This window comes from Macadamia integrifolia, unplaced genomic scaffold (assembly GCF_013358625.1).
Source record: "Macadamia integrifolia cultivar HAES 741 unplaced genomic scaffold, SCU_Mint_v3 scaffold692, whole genome shotgun sequence".
NCBI classification, from domain to species: domain Eukaryota; kingdom Viridiplantae; phylum Streptophyta; class Magnoliopsida; order Proteales; family Proteaceae; genus Macadamia; species Macadamia integrifolia.
The window spans coordinates 108,547-131,854 of record NW_024870515.1 but is presented as its reverse complement, the minus strand read 5'-3'; the positions used below and the strand labels follow the sequence as shown (position 1 = coordinate 131,854).

The window sequence follows — 23,308 nt, the reverse complement described above, 5'->3', positions numbered from 1 at the left end:
GAATAAATGGAACAAAATAATAAATGCATGAGATCCAAATGTTAGAAAATGAAGAGAGAGAGAGAGAGAGAGAGAGAGAGAGATGTTTTTAAGAGAGGGAGAGACTAGAGAGGCAAAAAGGGGTGGGGATTGGGGTGGGACTGTGATTGTCAAATCTACTTTTCTGATTTGGGGCCTCTGTAGTCTGTATAGTACCCGAAGATTCCCATATCACAGATCTTTTGCTTTCCTTCATCTTGAATTTCTCGCCTCTACAATTTGCTTTCAATCGGAAAAAAATGTCCTGGATTTCTGTGGTAAGAGAAGCCAGGAGAAGAAAATATAAAGACTTTCTCACCTCTGCAATTTGCTTTTCAATAAAAAAAAATGTCCCAGATTTTCGAGGTAAGGGAAGCAGGGAGAAGAAAATATCAATACTTGAATCATTAGTTCTACTTCTTCTTCTTCGGGGAATTCTATTTATCTGCAACTTCTTGAGTTTAACATTTGAGGCGACACCTCTCTTTGGAAGAACGATGCACAAACTAATGGTCAGATTCAAGTTGCAGGAGAGCCAATTGGAAGTCTAAAGAGAACTCTCCGGTTCGGCAGATCTAGTCAAGGTTGAACTAGCCAAAACCCTAGATCTATTTTGCAATTGGAGAGAGAGAGAGAGAGAGAGAGAGAGAGAACAAAGAAAAAATACCAGAAACTCCCAATCGAACTTGCATGAGAAAACAGAGGTAGCAGTCCAGTGGTTTTCAAAGGCAAACTGAAGAAGATAGAGATAATCATAGACATACAAAAAGGGGATTCACTCTAATTCCTCATCGTTGCGAGAATCGCTAGAATATTTTTGAGAAGGTAGTAGATCTGAGAGTGAAGGAACGATTGAGCTCTCATTCTCAGTTGCAGAGCTAGGAACAAAGGCTCTAGGTTGCTAAGTTAGAAGCGAGTGAGCAAATGTGTCGAGCAAAGCCCGATAGATTTACCAGGATTATTTTACGGATAAATTAGAAGTAAAATTTGTCATAGGTTTTTCCGGGAAATGAATGGGTCCTCGTAAAATTTTCCTAAAAAATAAATTTTCCAAGTTGCAAAACAAACAGTGGAAAATCTGATTTTATTATAAAATTTTACATGGAAAATTTTCCATGCTGAAACAAATGGAGCCTAAGTAGATAATGGAAGATTCGTGAGAAAAGTAACCATTCAGACTATCCCTTATTACAATGGTGTGAAGGATATTCCGCCCACTTCCATTGACTTGATAGGCTGATTCTGAGAAATATTCGATAAGAATTTTAATCACTTTCAAATTAATGCCACTCGCAGCAATGTGGAGGGGTGTTTGGCCTTCTTTGTGTTTGAATGTACCCAATGTTTGGGTCAGCTTGCAATAACGATTCAACCACCAAAGGCTTCAAACTCTGCTTCTTTGAATAATACTTTACAGCACAATGAAGAGCAGTCCTCCCCTTTTTTCTCTCTTATTGACTTCTCTTCTTCTTCTTCTTCTTCTGCTTCTGCTTCTTCTTCTCGTCGCCTTCTTCTCATTCTTATTCGTCTGATCTCTATTTTTTTTTTTCTTTGATCCTCCTTGCTCTCTCTGCCGCTTCTCTTCTTCGACTTTTTTTTTTCTCTTCTTCTTCAATCGAGGGTTCCAGCAGGTTGGGGGGATGGGGTTGGGGTCTTTGTTGGGACGATGGATAATCGTTGAGCTTTAGCTCTTGGTACGTATGTGACTTGTAGCCTTAGATCTCACGGGGCACCTTTTCGCCTAGACAACACCATGACAATTATGATGCCATCCTCTTTTAAGAAGTGTGTTCACCTTCTTTGGCAAGTTGATTGTTAAGTTGAGGAAACTTGTTTTATACTGAATTTCCATATTTTGAAGATGGATATGTTCTATACTTGCCCCCCCCCCCCCCCCCCCCATGGTGGATTCCAAGAGCTCCATCTCTGGATTTGGTGGGAAACCTATCCTTCCTTTCCCTTATATATTTTATTTTCCTCTGTTGCAATTTGAGTATTTTCAAACTGAACTTGGTACCTAGTTTTGTTATTATACGAAGGTGGTGCCATCTGGCTCAGCCTGGACCATGAATAGTTGCCAGGTCGGAGATCAAACTGCCTTTAACTTTGGGGGGAGGGAGGTGGTAAACAGTTGGGGAAAACTAATTACTAAAAGATATTCTGTTCTTGCTTATACTATTTTCCAGTTCCAGTTTAGATACTCCTGGTTGGGAAGCAAGAAGGGAAGAAATTTTTTTGGACATCTACCTATTTCATGGATCACTCAAGACCTTATTGGATTTCCATGTAGCCTTTCCTCAGACCCTTAGAAGTTCTAATAACCTCAACATATTCTTTACTAGACAGTTAAACGTAGATCTATTCATGTGAGACTTTTTTTTCTTGTGCTTTTTGTTATGCATTGATCTGTTGTATGTTAAGAGATCTTGTGATGCATTTGTTTATGAAGTCTTTATGTCAACGTGGTCTATAATCATGAATTACCATACCATATTAAGAGTGCATTTGAAACCTTGCGAAAAAAGAAAAAAAAAAGTGATCCAGTGCACAAGGCTCCCTCTACTTCAGGGTCTAGGAGGGGCAAGTACTTGCAGTTTGAAACCTTGCAAACAATAATATATTTTCCTTTTTCCCCTCCTTTGCTTCTATATTCTGGGACACCAGATACCCTGGAACCCAGACATTTAGAATGGTTTCTGAGGCCCTTATGACTTTTCAAGGATCTCATCATAAGTTTTGGCACCCACTGTCACAGTGGCATTGTATGAGAGATTAATTGGAGAATCAACTCTTTCGGAGGGCCTATGTACTTATTTATTAAATATGAATCCCCAAAAGTTTTGATCAGATTGCTAAATATCATCTGATCGATTTGATTCTTTCAGTCTTTTTGTAATGCATAACAATTTTATTACAAAATTCTATATAAGGTACATACAGTCATTTTGGATAAGTACAACTTTCACAAAAGCAAGTAAAGCAGAATCTGAGTTACAAATCAGTGGGGGGCCTGGGGGCTGGGGACTACATGATTGGAAATGGCCCTATATTGGTGTTTGCTATCTTTTTGATGGAGCAATTCAGTTGTGAGTAACTGAAACATATTAACTAAATGAGTAATTAGAAGGCCAGTTCTAAGGTTTGAGTAATCAGTAACGGTGACAGAATTGGTTGCTGCCGATTCTGATCTGATTCCGATCCAAATTGGGAAGAATTGAATACAAAAAGCCCTAAAAAGACCATTTCGGATCGGCTGGAATCGGGAACAACCTATCTGGATTCCTTGAACCATTCCTTGGTACAACAGAGGAACATATACTGGGGGTGCCTCAAATCCCTGTATTCTGCTGCAGTAAAAAACTGTGTTCAGAGAATGCATAAATAATATGTGCTTATGGTAGACCAAAAAAAAAAGAGGGAAGGGAAAGAAGTAGTGTTCTATTGATTTAGAGAAAGCAATCGATACCTCTCTTAGCTGAAAGCCTTGATAACATTGTGTTATACCCCTAAGCATCTTGGTTATAACTAATATAAATTAGATTACGTGTTAAATCTAGGCTGATAGAAAAAATGCTTCTCAAAAAGTACCAGTCATCAGGAGTAGAATTTTTTTTTTCTTTTATGTTTGATTGAGTAGTTACTTCGCTAGGGAGATACACCTTTTATTTTGTGTTTATGTGTTAGATAGAACTGCACTTCAGTTTCACATGATAATACTCTGATGTGATTTCATGGGGAAAAAATAGTGCCCCCCTCCCCATATTTTTTAATTATTGAATATTTTAGTTGATTTTTGGACCTTTAGAGGTTTGGCAAAAGTCACAAAGAATGATGCATTGCACTTCATTCCTCAATAAATCAAATGTATGGTATCAGCCGTGTAAAAGTATATACTAGCAAGAAAGATTAAAAAAACATGGGACATTTCTGTTTAAAATAAAAAATTAAGATTGAGGATCCATAGACGCCCCGTCGATATTATGATATGCGGGCAGGGCATGTGGACAGGTAGACCTGAAGGGTTCTTGCTCACTTGTCAAGTTTCAGTCCAAGTAGAATTTTTCATATGAGGAAATAAAGAATTGAAAAATTCAGGATTACCAAAGAGTGTTACAATTGGATTGACATCATCCCAGAATATTTTAACTAATTGTTTCCCTCTCTCTGCCTCAGTTTTTCAAAAACCACAGATGGGGAATTGTGTTACAAACAAACAACAAGATATAATGATGGAAGATTCGTAAGTTTTGGGGAATAGGCAGATAAACTGTATCATGAAGCAACTACTTTTATTTTTCTGGTTCAATGAAGCAACTACTTAATATCAATGGATTCTTCTCACACTAGGGTGAAAAAGGTTATATCAGTGAGTTTCTGTACCAGTGGTGGTTATATCAATGAGACATCAATTTTGTATGGCAGGTATGAGCTTGAATTGTCAATAGTAAGAAGATGGATTAATCAATTTATGGTTCATTTTTACTTGTCAAATCTTCCCAGAGAAATATATTACTAGATTTGGTTATAAAGCTACCTTAAGTTCCAACTTATTTATTAATGGCAGTAAATCCAAATTACTTCTGAGTTGGGTAATTGAGCAACTTCTAAATTCCTTCCCTTTATTTAGATTTGATCATAATCCGATAATCATTTATATCCATTCTTTCGTAACTAGCTAACATTTTGCTGGAGATATGGCTTCTTCTGGGACATGGTTCTCTGAAGCAAATATGAGGAGGTTGGTTGGACCTGTCAAAGGAAGTGAAGGGAATGAAAATAGCCTGCATTGAAGAGCAACTGCCTCCAGATCCCCTGCAGGCACCACACTCGTGCAGTGAGCATCTGGTGGCTGGGGGCACCTTGGGGTGGGTGCTGCAATGTTCATTGCATCGGTGCAGCGGCTGCAGAGGATGTTGACTCAGAACAACCTGTGTTCCCCACTTCCCGCCTCCCCTTCCTCTGTTTCCAACCAATGGCCCACGTAGGGTTTAAAGTATTGGCATCGATTGTTGAATCGGTTAGCTAAATTTAAGATATATATTGGAGGATATCATATTGTATTGGAGATATCGTATGATATGCTAAAAATCAAGGATAAAAATATTGGTATCGATCATTGTATTGATCGATTAAATTTAAGATATGTATTGAAAGGTGATGAGGCAAAATATGTCACTTTCCTCAGCACGGCTGAAGCATGTACGCAAACCTGAACAGGACTGAGCCACTACTTCGGCCTCCGTCAGGCCGTGCTTCACCTCGGCCTCCATCAGGCCGCGCTATCACCTCGGCCTCCATCAGGCCGTGCTACTACCTCGGCCTCAATCATGCAGTGCTTCTACCTTGGCATCCATCAGGCCGCGTTATCACCTCAGCCTCCATCAGGCCATGCTGCTACCTCGGCCTGCATCAGGCCGTGCTTCCACCTCGGCCTCCATCAGGCCGCTGCTGCTACCTCGGCCTCCATCAGGCCGTGCTGCTACCTCGGCCTTCATCAAGCCGGGCTCCACCTCGGCCTCCGTCAGGCTGCTACCTCGGCCTCAATCACGCCGTGCTGCTACCTCGGCATCCATCAGGCCGTGCTATCACCTCGGCTTCCATCAGGCCATGCTCCACCTCGGCCTTCGTCAGGCCGTGCTACTACCTCGGCCTCAATCACGCCGTGCTGCTACCTCGGCATCCATCAGGCCGTGCTATCACCTCGGCTTCCATCAGGCCATGCTCCACCTCGGCCCGACGTCAACAACAAGGTTTTTAGAAACTTGTTTTCGTCCACCCCTACATTCAAGGAGCGTAATCCCTATTCCGGAGGACAGGACTCTATCCACTACACGTCATCATAGACGTCACAAGGTTGGCCTTTCCGAGTTAAGAGGGAAATATTCCTGATATTCCAGGAATATTCCCAGAGTCACAAAGCCACTCCCATTGAGGACTCCACGCCTAAACAGGACTCTTCACAATCGTCTCCCACTTGCCCTCCATTAGCAGCCTATAAATACCAAGGTAAGCCTCCATCACAAAGGGATCGATCACTCACTCCTTTTACTGGCAAAGCTCTCTTGAGCATCTGTTGTGGAAAGATCTAACTTAGGCATCGGAGAGTCCCCCGTCAGGTCAGCCCGGCTCTCCTTGTCATCTCTTCTGTGCAGGTCGGCTAAAGCACCAGGTACTGCAGGGAAGATCGTCTGGTCAAATTTTTCCGCATCAAAAGGTATCATATCAGTATCGAAAATATTTAAAACATGGGCCCTGTTAAAAGTTAAAGGGTGGCAGAAACTAGGGCCGAAAAGGGGAAGTACCAAACTCATGGCGTGTAAAAGGAAGGTAGCAATTTTTTTATTTTTATAAGAGAAAGTTCAAATGGCTATTTCTTATGAGAAAAGTTTTTCCATGGATATTTAGGAAAGAATCTCTTTTAAGGGGCACATCTAGTTTGACAACTTGGAAGAATTATATGGCAGAATTGATTAAAAAATAGGCTAGGCATCAAATTCAATCATTTACACTTATTTTATGCCATAACCTACTATGAGCACAAGTCCTATGCACATTCTTGGGATCTTTATAGTCTCACATTTTCAACCCTGTTTGTTTGTTTGTTTGATTTTTTTCTTTTCCTTTTTTTTTTTTTTATTTTGATAAAAGGAAAAAAATGACTTACATAATGGAGGAGAAAACATAGTTATCCAGAATACATCTATTTAGAAAAAGTTTTCTGACCATTGACCTGTAAGTAATGTCGGTAAAAAACAACCATTTCATTGGTGGGCCAGAACCAAAAAGAGAGAGAAGGAAGAGTGTTATAAACATCTAAGGGGAACTGCGCTCCAAGGCCATGATGTGGGAGTTTGGTCTACAAAAAGATTGTATAGATCAACAAAATTCGTCCATACTTTCTTGACTTGCCAGCCTTTCACTTGTGCTTCCTAGACCCCGAGGAGGAACGCACAACTAGAAGCTTCCGTCGGATTCCTTATCATCAAATAGTTAGTTTTGAATGAGATACTTGGGTTTGCAACAGAGACATATATCAAGGTGTAAGTGTCATTTGGAAGATGTGGCATTCGCCCAAGGGGTATCAAGTCTGAAATATGACTTGTGAGTAGGGGACCTTGAATCTATCTGTCCACAAAATTTTAGTCTCAAATATCTTGCCATGAGACAATGTAGGTGTCCATGGCCGAATAGAGCTTGCCTCCGCTTTCTCCGATGCCTTCAATAGACCGATTCCATGGGTGGTGCAGGTGGTTGGTGCATTTCCTAATTTTCCACAAGAAACATTTACTAAACAATCTCCACCAATTTTCCTTTCTCTCCACCCCCCTAGCCACCTCATCCCTAAATATCTCTTCCCCTCCCCCAACCCAAATTCCCACCCTCTTGGTCTGTCCCCTGCAATTTCTCTAGGAAGAACATTTTCTGTTTTTTGTTTTACAATTCTTTCCCTTGAAATAGGTTCCCCTTCTCTGGGTAAATCCAAATAAGCCAAAAAATTTAGGAGGATAAGAGAGAGAGGAGAGAGGGAGAGGATAAGATGTGAGGGATTTATGGAAGGTGGAACGGGAATTCTCTTATTCCTCCATTCGGTCTCCCTCCTACAGTACTGACTCCTGATGTCCAAGTTAGGAAGCAAACTATTCTCTCCCTTTCTCCCTTTGCTCTGTATTCCTTTATTAAGAGTCTTGAGACTATCTCTAAATGCATTCCAAGAAATCATCCCAAACACACCTTAATCTCAAAACTCCATTCAAAATACTTTCAAAGTATAGCTGTATAATTCATTCTCTTTAACCCCGATTTAGAGTTGAAATCTTCAGGGGTGGGGTGCTAAAACCCACAACATGTTGAGATTGAGAAGATGAGATGACAAATATGTTGAATAAATAGTAAGTTCAGATGTTGAAGATCATGGTTGAATGACAAAGATTGTGTTTGGTATGACTTGTAAAAATTCTTGAAATGAATTATCAACTTCAAAATCCATACCAACATAACCAAACTCCCCTTTTTTGTCCTAGGACCTGACTTTCCATCAGAAAACTCCCATGTACTACAACCAATCACATAATATTCTCTTCTTCCATAACATTGCAAGTTTGTCCCACGATTTTTTTGTTCTTGACAAATCCGCTCATAACTGTTCTCTTGGAAGTGTCAAGAAGTTTAGATAAAATTGGAAAGCAAAAGATGGATCACCCTATGAAATCGAGGAGGAATTCACAATTTCACCCTTTGTATAGGGAGGGGGGGGGAGGATGAAAAGAACTAGTTACAACAATAAGAATTTACATCAAACAATCCGGGAGTGTAGAAAACCAAGTAGAGGGAACATGGCCCCTGCCCACCCCTCACCTCACTCCACTGCCACCAACCCAACCTCTCTCCTTTTCCTGTTGGCTCTGTTTTTGCTGTATTTTACCTGCAATGGGGGCATTGCTGACCAGTATTCTCTGTGTTAACCTCCTACTACCCCGAATCGATACATGCACTTTCTCTAGCCCTCCATTTACTCCCACCCTTCGCTGCTGCAATGGTGATTTAATGTAAATCTTCTTTTGAATGCTTCTTCTCAATATGCTGCTCACCTTCTTAGTACCCCCACTTTTCTGTCCCTTGAGAGTGTGTAGTGTTTGGTCTGGCAAGCTACCTTCTTCACTTTCTTCTGAATCTTCTTTGATGGGGTCAGTTTGGGCTGGTGGCAAAGTTAAAAATGGTGATGGAAATGTGGCCATGCTTGGTGATGGTAATGGGATTACTGAATTACGTCTAGAAGTCGGTACTGTTGGAATCCGGCGTGTAATACTACAGATGGAAGCTCTTCCAGTCCTTTTGGGTGGTGGTGGTAGTGGTTTTTCAGACATCTTGGGTCTGTTCTCTTTCTCGGCTGGATTGCTGGGATTGCTTTTCTTGAGAATGGTCTCAGTTGGAGGAGCAGTTGCAAATTTGGAGATATTGTTATCTAAGAGTGGTCTGAGGAGATTCATGACATCTTTACTCAATGAACTAGCTGGTGCCTTGGTAATCTTCTGGTTTCCAAACAATGGTGTTGCCAGTGGAGGCTTCATAAATGCAGTTTTTTGCTCTTCTAGTTGTTGCAACTGCTCCTGCTGCTGCTCTGCTATTATTGTGTCCACTTGCTGTCTTGCTAGTTTTCTTTCTACAAGAAGTTGTGATTCCAACTCTTTCACCTGTAGAAAAAAATAGAACGATGTGTGAGCTTCAATGAATCACTGGTCTAGACTCTAGACTAAAAATCTCTCTAGCTGACTAATAGGTTTTTGTCTACGTTGATAATTCTTAAGTTGGCAATAGAACCCCACACCCACCCCACCAACCAAAAAAAAAAAGGGAAGAAAATAGAATAGGAAATAAAGTACTAAGAGAACAGGTGTAATGAATAATCAAGTGCCAAACTTTCAGAATCATGGTTGCTCACAAGGGTAAATTAGCATCATCGAAGTGTTTTAATAAACCATGTGTGAAAGGTAAGAGAGAACTGCAGTCCAGTTTTGGTGGTGGAATGAAAGGTATCTATTGTAATTTAGCAGTCTGAAAAATTACATTTTAAGGGACTGGTTTACATACATGATCATGTATGAAACACGGTCACACTTCAGCCATCAGATTATGCACATGAGAATTAAACATTCCTATCCAACAGAAGAAGTGTTGAACGTGTTTCATACATGATCGTGTATGAAAATTTTCACCTTACTTTATTTAATGTTAATACTTCAATAGATTTGAAGTGAAGGAAGCAGAAGCTCTTACAGTAGACAAGTGAAGATATGACAAATTTTCTAGTTATCAAAATGTAGAACAACATTCAAACCGCTTAGCAATTGACAGTTGTAATTAGAATCACACTTAATATTGGGACTTTCACTTTTTTTCTCCAATTAGACAGCTTGTAAGTAGTGCTCTGGTCATACCTTGTCTTGTAGGTTTTTATTATTGAGATCTCTAGTCTTCACCTTCAAATCTAGACTGTGAATTGTCTCGTCCAGTTTCCTTATTGACACCTCTTTGCTCTTCATATCATGCTTGGTCTTCTCAACCTAGAAAATGGAAAAGGACTTGTTGAGAACAGGAACAAATGAATCAAAAAGTTTTGGTCAACCTACAGTGAATCTTTATACTAAAAGAGTATCGTACTTCAACCAGCCATTTATACCATCTGTTTGTATTTCACAAGCTCAATGCTGTCTAATTGCTTCTTGGCTGGACCAAGCTCTATTCCTCTTACTCTGCTTGCAAAGTTCAGTGAGCATAAAGTCTTTCAGATCATTCTCATTTGGATTGATCTGTACAAACATCAATACCTTTCAATCTCCACCTGTCGATATAATCTTAAGAATTAGATGTTTTCGAGATGGTTCTATTATGGTTTTCTTCTACCTAGGAAGAATGGAAAGAATAAAAAGGAAATAACCAAGTAATGGCAATTTTTTTTTTTTTTTTTGGTGGGGGGGGGGGGATGGTTTCCAGTTTGTAAATATGCACTTGGTAAAATCAGCCTGACCAAATGAACATAACCATCCAAACCGTGGGCTTTCTCTAACGTATATTTGTGTACAAGCAACTAAGGATGTAAAAGCATTTCTTCCCAGTTTTCCACCCTCTTCTCAGAGCCTTGCAAGATATAATACAGAAAGTACCTAGAGAATCTTGAAGCAAGTGAGTGAGCTTGGAATACCTACACAAAGTTTTGAAGGACAATTCAAAATGTCAACATTGAGTGATCAATAAAGCAATTCCAACACTAGGAATTCCCATATGACCCAAAAGGTATTTTCAGAACCTGAATGGAATATGAGAGCTTCTGGTTGCAAGAGCAAATATAACATCACCAAGTGCAGAAAGTGATCTATTAATGTTTAGTGTTTCCTTTAAGCGCTCTCCTTGAACATCTGTCTTGGCTATTCTCTCACTTCCGGCTAGGTCAACAAACCATTGTTTGCTTCTTGTGCATTCCCCATTTATCAGGTTTTCTCCCTTTACCATCACACAATGAATGCTGTAAGGTGATCACCGCACTTGCATTAAATCGTTCCATCACAGTCAGTACAAAAAATAATAAATAACAAGAGCATTACATGTTTCTATTTCAAACCCGCAGATATATATTAGTCTAACCAGGTTCAAAGAGATAGATATATTTTTCTTCCATCCCCTATTTCTATTTCTTCTTCTCTTACTTATTGAAATACCCTAGTGAGTAACAGTTGCACAACTAAACCATTGAAGGCGGAGAGGAGAACAAAGAATTTGTGGGTGAAGGAACATAAGATAATTTCTTTAATTTGGGCGAAGGATGGTGGGAATGGGAGAGGGATGGTTGGCTTCATGAGTAATGCAGGTCCACTCCAAAAATTGGTCTATTTTGCAAATACTTAGTTATGTGCTTCTGTTTTAGATGCTTTTATTGTAATGGACCAATTATAAGGCCAAAATGTTAAGTCAATTGGGGGTACATGAGATGAGTGTCTTAAGTGTTTGAATTACATTATGATACTTGTTAGCCAGGTGGAGTGATATTTTGAGTCTAATTAATGTTAGACTGGTCAGTGTTAGTGTTTAAGTCCATTAGATTGCTTAATGGTTATTTAATTTAACAGAATTAATCTGAAGCTTACTCGAAAACAACTTTTGAGTTTTATATATAAGGATGTAATAACCCATCAGATTAGACAGTTATGAAAATGTGTGAGGTGTGAAATCTTCTCCCGTACCCACTCTTTCTCTCTTCTAAGTGACTATGTACAGTTCTGCTCATGGGTATTGTTCACAGTCCCAAACAGCCTTCCTATCACTTCTCTTTCTTATCTTCTTTATTCTTTCTTTCCCTATTGCAGGCTGCCGGAATATAACAAGTAGCAAGCTTATCCCCCTTGATTCAACAATAAATCTCTTCAGATTGAATTGGTGATCCCTACTTTAGGATTAGGATTGGCTGGCTGCATCAGAAAGTGGCCTTGTTATGCCTGTTAATCAATACTACATTGTTTAGACCAGATTATTATTTATTTATTTATCCTTTTTTTTTTTTTTTTCACTTCATTCACCATCTCATATCTAAGTTTGGCAACAAAACAGTTTCGAGTGCCTTAGTTGTATGGAATGAGTTCAACAATATTGTCATGAGAACAGGAAAAAAGAGAACGAACCAGTGTGATCAGCTACTGTGTTCATTTGCATTGGTCGAGCCAACAGCCCTAGCACTGCTGCCCATCTGTAGAACTTCCCAGACCTCATTCATGTTGTTTACGTGGGCTTCAACAAGCCCTGGAACATGATGGATTCCTTCTGCAACTTGCCTTATTTCAAGCCTACAACAATAGTACACAAGCCAAAAAACAAGCTGTTATCAGTCCACAAAAACCCATATTCTACTTTTGTTTTCATACATCTCAAGAATATATCTCTTATCTGCTCATTATAGACTTCTAAGACACTTACAGAAATTGCATAATGGAAAATTCCCCTTTGATCCTTGATAATGCGAAATAGCTCCTCAAGGGTCCTGTAATTGACTTCCCGTGCTGCCTCTGTCCCCTCCATTGTAAATGTCTTGCCAATTCCTGTCTGTCCATATGCAAATATACAGACATTGTATCCATCTAAAACCGATGTTGCCAAGGGGGCTGTGTCCTCAAACACGTCATCCATTCAACATCACAAACAAAAGCTAGTTTAGGGCAATCAGAGAAAAATAAATAAGCAAATAAAATAAGTTAAAACATCTGAGGTAATTGTTAAGTGAGGTAATAACATAGTAGCATGTAGTGCACATGTAATTGGTTCGTACATTTCTTCAAATTTGTCAAGAGTTCAAACAATCCATTGACCTAGTGATGATACATCATATATACCCTCTATGACAAGAAATTTCTTTTGATTAATTTATTACCCTGGTTTGCTTGTGGTGTAAAGACAGAGTCAAACTTGAAAAACTTCTTGGATGCTCCATTCCCGTTGACTGTAAGCTCTCCATCTTTGTCAGATTCAAAATCAATTGCCACTGCAGTTCCTCCAGCAATTTCCTCATTGCTGTGTAATGTTAGTGAATATTTTGTTTCTTCAATATTTTTATATGGAGATGGAGGTTGTTCAAGTTTGAGTCATCATTGGAATCACTCTTTTTATTGACCGTGTTGCAACTCTCTTTTGTTAGGGAGTAGAATCAGTAGAGAAATGACTAGAATCATTGATGCCTTTTACTTAATTCAAGTCATCTTAGTCCTTGCATCATCTTATGGAATGCTTGCGTTTGCTTTACTACATTGATCTGATCAAGGACTAGCCCTGCTAAACATTTAGTCATTGCATTATAGTGCAGTTAACAAGTTTCTTTTGTAGAAATGCTCACACTTCAGTGGGGGTTAAAATCATTGAAACTTAGCCATTATCAGCTTTCTTGGTCTTAAGATGGATCTGGCTGTGAGTCAAGGTTTTAGAGGGTGAGGCTATTAAGAAAAAACTTTAGATACTCAAGGATGATTTAGATAGTACTGTAATCGAGTCTGGGTTTGAATCTATAGGGTGCTAGAGGGTGTAAAATTTTTAGACTATAATCAAAATTTTGACAGTTAAAGCAACTTGATTATGATCCATCTACACAAAGAAGGATGTCAAGTCGGATTTCTTATAAATTTTAATCTTCTTTTCCCCTTTTCCAATTAACATTACAGCTTAAGTTTTTTGTTTCACAATGTTCAGCTACAGGGGTTGGAGGCTAATACTTCTTAGCACCTAGCAACCCCAATCACCAGTTCACCACAATCAGCAGTATCACATATCATTCTGAGTTATTAAACCTTGTTACAGAGAAACATGTATCAAAGATTGGGATAATAACTTCTCAAGATTCAAGAAAGCTTTATAGCTCGTTCGATTATTTGACAATGTGGGACAACTCAATCATCTATTATTCATGCTTCAAATCAGTTACATTCAAAATGTCAAAATTGGACAAATAATAAAAATATGAAACTAAGGAGTTGTCTTATAAACAACCTAGTTTTAATTGTCAGGTGAAGCATATGTACTTGAAAAGTTAGCCGCTAAAAACTAAAACTTCTATTACACTGTTCCAGTGAGAACATCCATCACATATATATATGATACACTCCTGTTATATCTGCCTTTAATTTTAGAATTCATTGAGCTGCTGCTGTTGCTGCTGCGGCTGCTGATGATACTGATAATACAGCTGCGACGGACCCATGACAGAGGATTTAGGATCTGCAGCAATATAGTAGCCACCTACAGCCTGGCTTGAATTGTCGAACATAATCTCATAATCATCCAATGCGGGTAGAAAAGAGGAGTTATGATGAAAATGAGCCACTGGTATCACTGGAGGAGTATATGTATAATGGAGAGTACTAGTTGACCCAGGGCAGAAGTTATCGCCACAATCAACACCATATCTGAAATTGATTGGCACATAAGAGAGAGGCTGCTGCTGCTGCTGCTGCACCTGTACATATACATCATCTGGTACTGGAGAAGAGAAGTAACTTATTGCTTTCTCCACTAAGTCCAGTTCCTCTTGTGTCTGGTCAAGTTTCTGCTTCACATCATCTGGTACTGGAGAAGAAAAGTAACTCTTATTGCTTTCTCCACTAAGTCCAGTTCCTCTTGTGTCTGGTCAAGTTTCTGCTTCACATCATCTGGTACTGGAGAAGAAAAGTAACTCATTGTTTTCTCCACTCTAGCTTCAAATCTAGTTCAGTTGAGAGAGTCTTGAGTTGGTCTAAGGAACACTGATCCAACCGCTCATTCCAAGTAGGGTAATTATTAGCTTTGTCATTCTGTTCACGTAATTGATTCAGTTCGGCTCTAACCTTCTTTTTTTGGTTCATGAAAAACTCAGCAATACCCACTTCTTGTTTTCCTTGTTCATAGTTCTGAAACTGTTGGAAGAAATCATAGACATCGTTCTTGTTCTCCGGCCAAGTCTCTGGTTCAACCAAACCGTTTGGATCTTTTCCTTGTTTTGGTCCGAAGATAACTGAGTAAGCTTTCACATCACATAGTGTGGAGAACTCATGCATCTTCTTCTTGAAACCCTTCATTCTCTTCTGGAAAGTCATGGTTCTAAGCTTTTCATTTCTTATGAGTTCCATCTTTTGTTTTGATCTTCCCATTGTGTTTCTGTAGTAATGTATAAAGAAAAGATTAGAAAAAAATATAAGAAAAAATAAAACATAACAAACAGAGATTGATACTCAATTGAGAGAGAGAGAGAGAGAGAGAGAGAGAGAGAGAGAGTATAACCCCTTCTTAAATTAAAGTGGATAAATCCCCTTAATCTCCCCACCCTGAATTCACATAAACCAATTCGATAACCTGATAGGCTGATAGCATGTTATATGCTAAAGAAAATCCAAACGAAATCCATTACAGTATCACTTTCTTAAATGGAAACATAAATTTCTAAATCAATTACTGAACTAAATATTGAAAATTGAATGGTTTCAGAAAGAATAAAACAGCGGAACAAGTTTGTGGGTGTAAATCAGCTTCCTGATAACTATCACCTTCTTGAATTAAAAACATAAGGTTAATGTACAGTGTCGGAAAAGTGATGAAACACTAACAATAAATAAATAAACACAGAAGCAATAAATAATGATCGGCTGAAAATTACAGAAGCTCATTGGATCCATTCTATACTGACAAATCTAGTACAGCCCAAGAAGAAAATTACATTCCACAAAAGAGCCTGAAACACGATCAATTGCCTAACAACAATCAGAAAGTTCCAAACTTGAACAACTATAAATAGCAACAGCAAAGTAAACCCCAACAAACAAGTAGTCAATGAAACCGAACAACAGCCTCACTGCCGGCTAAACCAAATCAATTGATCTTTGGATCTGGCATTGGAAACAACTCAGCACAAAAACACAGATTGATAAAAACCATAACCCTTCTTGAATCAAAATTGATAAATCCCCATAATTTCCCTTTTTCTCTACCTAGGTTAGAACAAAACACAACACACAGGTTGATACCCAATTTTAAGAGAGGTGATCGAAGGGTTTCATAAAAACCATAACCCATTCACTAATTCCAAAAAAAGAACATAAAACTTCTTTTTAAGTTCTATCAATAGTGGCTGTTCGTAACCTTTCTCCTCTAATGAGAGAGAGAGAGAGAGAGAGAGAGAGAGGAATGACTCACCAGTTCGTGGGCTGGAGAAAGCTCTGGTTGCGGGCTGGAGAAAGTTCTTGTCGGTCTTTCAGAAATCGCAAGAGGTAAGTAAACAAGTACAGAAGGATTAATCTGCTATATATAAAGAGTAGAGATCGTTTTCTCCAACCTTCTAATTTTCCAACCTTCTAATTAAAATCGAACGTTGCAACAAACAACCTCAAAACTCAAAAAAGGTATTTTTCTCGGAACGTTTATAATAAAATCAAGTCAAATATTCCTTTTAGATTTTGAAATATTTCGCCAAAAGGAAATAAAATGCAACGGTAACATTAAGGGCTTTGAATTTCCTTAATTACCCCTTCCCTTGTAAATTGCTTTGTCGTTCGACCGCATAAGTTTGGGTTGATTTGTCGCCGCCTTTTCCTCCCTAAACCGAAAGTAAACAAAAAACATCAGATATATTTTAAAGGGAAAATTACATGATTACCCACTTTTGGGTTTCCCTTTACAAAATTACACACAAAAAGTTTTGGTCAACAAAAATATCCAAAATTAGGTTTGGGTTTACAGAACTACCCAAAACAGTGATTCTCATTCCTCTCCCTATTTGTTTTGTCATTTTTACCCCTCCAAGGTTGTAGCACGGCTTAATGGAGGCCGAGGTGGCAGCCCAGCCTGATGGAAGCCGAGGTGATAGCACCGCCTGATGGAGACTGAGGTGGTAGCCCACGCTCCACCTCTGCCTCCGTAAAGCCGTGCTGAACATATGCCTCCATTAGGCCGTGCTGCCACCTCGGCCTCCATCAGGCCGCGCTCCACCTCTGCCTTCGTAATGCCGTGATCAACCTAGGCCACCATCAAGCCGTGCTCAACCCCTTCCTCCGTTAGGCCGCGTTATCACCTCGGCTTCCATCAGGCCGGACTGCCACCTCGGCCTTTCATCAGGCCGTGCTACAACCTTGGCCAGGGGTAAAAATGACAAAACAAATAGGCAGACGAAGGAGAATCACTGTTTTGGGTAGTTTTGTAAACCCAAACCTAATTTTGGGTATTTTTGTTGACCAAAACTTTTTGTGGGTAATTTTGTAAAGGGAAACCCAAAAGTGGGTAATCATGTAATTCTCCCTATTTTAAATCACCCATACGAAAAAGGCGACTAAATATACTAATTATCTGGTCATTGAACAGTGGAGATTAAACACCCTAAATTTTCTTATAGTCGAACCCAGATGTTAAGCTTCTGGAAAAATAAATAAATAAAAGAACGCTACCTGATATGGAAGTAGAACCAGGATGTGAAAAGACACTTATGCCCTGGTTTTACTTCCCAATGTGTGTGGGTTTAAGGAATACTAAGGGGTGAAAATAGATCTGTTACTCATACAACTAGGTGATCGTATGAGTCAGCGTCCAACACCTGTCATTTTTTCTTCTCAAATATGTTACTCTTTATCTTTGTAATGACAGGAGGTGGGATAGGTGAGCAGACTAGGTGATCGTGCGAGCAATGGATCCTATCTATGTACGAGTAGCCTTTTTTAACCCCCCCAATAAAATTAGTGTCATGGTGGGGATAAAGACTGTTATTTACCCGAATTGATCCCAATCAAGATTACACAGAATACTATTGGGTTCAATTAAAAGATTTTTTTTATTTTTTCTTCTATACTAAGGGTGAAACAGGTCAGGTTGGGCCGGGTTTCTTAAAACCCAAGCCCAACCTTGCATCCCTTTGATTGGGCCCAAGTCCAGCCCAACTCTGTCAGCACCTAGAAAATCAACCCCAACCCGCACTCAGGGGCCGGGATCTTACATCTATCCCTTTTTCTTTTTTTTTACTAGACATCTAATACCAAGACATGATTCCAACGGATTTTTTAAAATCAAAAGTGGGTGTGTGTGCATGGAATATTATAATATATTATATTATAACCTATGTTACAATGTATATATATATTATAATAATATGTACAATTAACAATGTAAAAGGAGTATATATATATATATTATATAATCAGGGCATCAGGGTTAAAAGTCAGGATCGGATTGGGCTGGGCCTAGAACTCAACCCAGGCCCTACCCAACTACACCCTGACCCAGGGTTGGGGTTTTTCAACCCTAACTTGCCCTCAGGGTCAAAAAACTTGGCCCAAGCCCTGTTCGGGCTCAGGGCGGGTTAGGTGAATTCAGGTTGTCAGGGCTAAACTTTCACCCCTACTCTATACCAATCCACCAATACGGTATTAACAAACAATTGGGATCATTCAAGCAGATACAAATCCAATCCGATTCCTCAAATTCTGACGCTATTATATTAAGATTTTATTTTTGATAAATTTATTAAGATATTTTAATCATATGAGATATGCAACTTATTTTCTTTTCCTCAAATCTTCAATGTTATCTTTTGCCTTATATATTCTATCACATCTCTCATAAATTAGTATTATTTTAAGTCATGTTCTTAAGTTAGCATCCTTGAAGGACCTTTAAATTAACAGTCAAATCTTTAGTGATTACATTTCTATGTTTCAATCAGTCAATCTCTCTTTCACTCTTCTCTCTCCTTCTGTCCCGGGGTTTGATATCTATGTCTTTGATTGTGAATCAAAATGCTGTAAGTGTTGAGTGCCACCATGGCTAGTGTTGGTGCCCCTTGTACATTTAAACAAAGGTTTAACACATAGAATGGCCAGATCTAAAGTTTTGAACTTATAAGGTGATTGTCTAATCATTTGTAATTCTGAAGAACTTTTAATTCAGTGGAACATGATGAGAAGGAGAAAATTTTACTAAGCATGTGAATTTTGGTTAAGGTTTATTGAAAATTATTGTTAAGGTTTGTTGGAATTTTATTTGATAAAAATCTTACTTTCTCCCTATTCCACTTTTTCTATGGAGTAAGATCACAAATAACATTGCAAAAAAAAAAAAAAAAAGGTTTAAGATTTTATGAAAATCATAAGAGTGTGGTATTTTTAGTGGTGGTCATAATCGATGAGAATTGCTCGCTACAGAGGTGGGAAGGATCTATTACGAAAAAGCTAAGATTACGTAGAGCTCTTATGCAAATAAGACTAAAGGAAACTATAATCGTATATTGAATGCCTTCCTCACTAGTGGGATGATCCCCGTTCCCAACAAAGCTTTTATGATGTCAAAAGTTAACACGTGTTGCTGATGGTGTGGTAACTGAGTCGAAAGGGGGAGACTTGTTGGATATCCCTCATGAGACGTGAAATGTGAATGACAACCAAATATGTGTTTTAGTTATAGCACGCTTGTACGATGTAATTACCAAGTCCTTATAAGGATAATATGTAGGATTGAAAGAAACAAAACGAAAACTGACACCACCAATTATGGACTCATGAGGGTGTGCGAGACTTCTTGTTTTTCATTAACTTCTCTATTTAACTTTGGAAAAAGGATAGCTACCCGATAACATTGTGTACAATTAAACACATGAGAAAGTGGAACCAAGCGATGAAAAGATTCTCATGCTCAAGCTCCATATCGCTATGTGTCTGGGTGTACATAATACTATTGGGTAGTGTTCTTTTTCTGTAAACATCTTTTTTTCTTTTGTATACAAAGTGGGCCCATTACTATGGTGTCTTAGAAGGGGATTGGCCTCACCCAAGGAGGCAAGAGTGGGAACAAGGATGGTGAATTATGAGATCGCACGACCTCCCAAACTTATACTAGTTGCACTGGTTGCAGCCGTAGTTGCACTACTAACACAAACCCCATTTTTTCTCTTCAGCTTGATTTTTAGAGAGAGAGAGAGAGAGAGAGAGAGAGAGAGAGTGAGAGTGAGTGTTGAAGAGTCATCGAACAATCTCCTCAACTAGTGTTAATCTCTCCCCTGATGCATAGGTCACCTAATGGATTACACTTGGAGATTAGACATTCTCCTATGCGGAATTGGGGAGAGAATTTTTTGTTGGTGTACGATGTTTTGTATTCTGTCACAGTTTAATCAAGGGAGTACTAGTGCAGCACCTCGATAGGCAAGACAGCGGTCCTAGTTGTAACGAGGGTTTCTTTTTCTGTAATGCAAGCAATACTCAGAGGTGTGAGGGATGAATGCTATAACCCTATTCTCCATTGATAGTGAAACATGATTTAATCTCACCGGAGACGTAGGCAATCTTGTCGAACTTTGTAAATCTGTGTGCATTATTTATTCTTATTTTTCCACTATCTTCTGCATCGTTTTAAGATTGCATTTCTACATTTTTCACTTCATACCCCTTTACATGACACTTATCCAAGGCAAACATAGTTAAATGGAGGAGATCCTAAACTAGTGCTTAATCTCTCTCCTGGTACATTGGTCAGTTGATGGATTACACCTAGATAGAGATCAAGCATTTTCCTATGCAGACCTTGGGAGAAAATTTTCACCCCTTATACCTATTTCCATGACACCTGTCCAAGGGAAAACATAGTTAAATGGAGCAGATAAGTACCGTTAACTTCTTCTTTTCAAGTTTATTTTTATTTTATTTTATTTTTTAATTTGATTTTCTTCCCGCTAGCCACTAACTCACGAAACTTCTCTACGCCCACGATACTTCTCCTCTTCTTTACCCACACCTCAACTCTCTTTCTACTCTTTCTCTTCCCCTCTCCTTCCTCGGTGTCTCTTTCTTTCTCTTCCGCTTTCATTAGTAAGTTCAATGCTATAATTGGAGCTCATCGCCAGTGGAATCTCCAGTAGTCTAGCAAGTCGTGTTAGCTATGGTGATGTAATAAGCTCAATTCTTGCATAAAGCAAAATCACTGCACTGGCAGTTTATCCTCTCTACTACCTATCAAATCCCCTTCATTTCTCTTTGCTCTCTATGTGGCAAAGAGTTATTGTGGAAATATGTCCTGCACTAATCAACACATATGAAATTGAAGTGTGTAATTAAGACAAATATGAAAATGTAAAAGATGCATAGACATAGAATTTACGTAGTTTGACACGATTGCCTACGTCCACGAAAAAATATCATAGAGCTCACTTCACTAATACAGGAAAAATTACAATGCACACCCCTGCACTCACAACATTATATATGGGACCCAACCAAGAAGGGAACTCTCCCATAGTACATCTCTCACAAATCCCCAAAGAGATCAAACACAATGAGTAATACACCTAAATATTTCCTACTACAAGTAAATCCCAAATCCAACTCAAGAAAACCATATATACAAATAACACTTGAGAACTTCTCTTGTGTTGTACTTGGTTCTCTATCAGTCGCAATGCTAAACTCAACTCCCTCCCCTTATTTATAGATAAAAGGAGCAGATTTTGTACACCACATTTTAAGTGTGTTGTCAATGCCGTAGCCACCTCGAAGATGAGTGCTACACTCATTTTCTCTTCATGGAAGGTGGTGATTGTATCGATCATAGCTGATGCCCCCCTCTCTTCTCCATCTTCATTTAGTCATTTTCTTCATTCATGCAATTTATTATTCCTCAAGTAATGCCATGACAACAAGTAGAAGAAGAGATGGGTTGTGAGACTTTCACATTTCATTAAATGTATTGTGTTGGTAGCACAACTGTGCTTCTTTTCTTGTGCAGACAGCATATTTTCTCACCCCGAAGTGGCCAGATAATGATGAAGTAGAATTCCCTTGAAAACGTGACGGGATCCTTTAACTATAGCTAGGAGTCCCTCCCCTTACCTAAATAATGTCTTGAGTGCCCATGCTACTTTAGGAGGTAATAATTTGAAAAAATATTTTTTCAAAATATGGTTAACAGATTTGACATACTTACAACCCAAATACTATGAACCGATCCCGGTTCAAGCAAAGAACTCAACCGGATCCGACCTAAGAAGCCAACCTAGGCCAGTTTTTATATTAACATGGGCAGACACCATTTGCAATTTGGCCATCAGCTGAGCCTCATTTGGCCTATGCCCGACAATGGCTAAAGTCAACTTTGTGCCAGAAAATTTCCATTTTGTGCTGGTTTTGTGATAAGATTGAGATTTTTGAATCTTTGCGAGAGATCTCAGCCATATCACTTTCTTAACACCAAGACACGTACCTAGACACAATCTAAGGTCCTAGTGCACCCTAAAAGAATCTAGAAACCTTGGAGACAAAGCAAAGATTTTTCATGACTATGGGAGAATATTTTCTTCCTATACATAGCCATATTGAACTCTTTCATTAAGGAAGGAGATCCCACTCAAATGAAAAGCTATGGACGTTTCTTTGGAAAAAATTAAGGAACCTAAGGCTATAAATACAAGATACCATCACATTTTCAAAGGAACCCACACAATTCCACACTATATTGAGAAGAAACAATACATACTGCAAAACAACTTTGGGGAGCCTCTTGCTATTCTGCGCATCAGTTCTAACTTGAGCCCTCTGAAATCTGAGCTTAAGCTATTCTAACCCATATGCCTCACTCACAAAGATTATGCATAATTGAGAGTATTTTCATTTTGTTTTGGTTTCATTCAAGTCTAAGTTTTTTGGAGTGAGATACACTCGTTATATTGAGTACAGGTCATTGCTACCGTCAGTAGGACAACGGTGTTGGAGACAGTTATATGCAATACGAGATAGTTTTCTTTTAAACCCTTCACTTCAGAGTGTACCCCTAAGCCTGAGCTTCAGACTTGATTTTCTAGAATTTTTTTATGAATTATTTCTATTTTTCCTTTTACTTTCTTTATTTGTCGATCTGTTTTTATACAATTGTTCATCGTTATTTCAATTGTAGGTTATGTTCTAGGGTTTTAAACGATGCTTTCAGATAGGTTTATACTTAAAAATTGTATCTTTCTGCTTCCTTATTTTACTAAATAAATTTCATATATTTTTTTACTATTTTATTCAGATTTAATATCGCAGTTAGGTCTGTAGTGTGTCATGATCTTTTCCAAGTCTATTCCGTTTTAAATTGCCTCTTTCACTTGTATTAATCGAGATTTTCGCAAAGATTTCTCTTGAGAAATTTATATTTAGATATATTCTTTTTTAACATGATTTTTATTAGATTTTTCAAGACTTGTTTATTATTTTTACCAGATTTTCCACCGTCTTTGGTTAAGATTTTGGCAGATTGCTTACCCATTTTGAATAGATATTTC

General features: G+C 38.6%; 2 protein-coding genes and 1 pseudogene across 2 annotated transcripts; all 3 read right to left on the bottom strand.

Moving 5' to 3' along the window:
- Positions 1 to 8,369: 8,369 nt before the first annotated feature.
- On the bottom strand, positions 8,370 to 13,823 carry LOC122069732 (annotated as a pseudogene).
- A 65-nt stretch (positions 13,824 to 13,888) lies between these two features.
- Positions 13,889 to 14,731, bottom strand: LOC122069730. The gene is made up of 2 exons (XM_042633794.1): positions 14,674 to 14,731; positions 13,889 to 14,584 (listed from the first exon to the last, which is right to left on the bottom strand). The coding sequence occupies exons 1-2, from the start codon at positions 14,722 to 14,724 to the stop codon at positions 14,174 to 14,176; spliced, it is 462 nt and encodes a 153-aa protein (XP_042489728.1). The 5' UTR covers positions 14,725 to 14,731; the 3' UTR covers positions 13,889 to 14,173.
- Positions 14,732 to 14,735: 4 nt separating this feature from the next.
- On the bottom strand, positions 14,736 to 16,388 carry LOC122069731 (agamous-like MADS-box protein AGL82; the record flags this gene model as incomplete). Its single annotated transcript, XM_042633796.1, has 2 exons — positions 16,213 to 16,388; positions 14,736 to 15,180 (listed from the first exon to the last, which is right to left on the bottom strand). A coding segment is annotated over exon 2 (438 nt), but the record flags the coding sequence as incomplete, so codon positions are not given.
- Between the last annotated feature and the right edge of the window lie 6,920 nt (positions 16,389 to 23,308).

Coding starts and splice junctions, on each gene's coding strand:
- LOC122069730 (XM_042633794.1), bottom strand. CDS start 14,724: ATGAGTTACTTTTCTTCTCCAGTACCAGATGATGTGAAGCAGAAACTT. Junction 14,585..14,673: donor ATGTGAAGCAGAAACTTGAC/CAGACACAAGAG, acceptor CAGAAACTTGAC/CAGACACAAGAGGAACTGGA.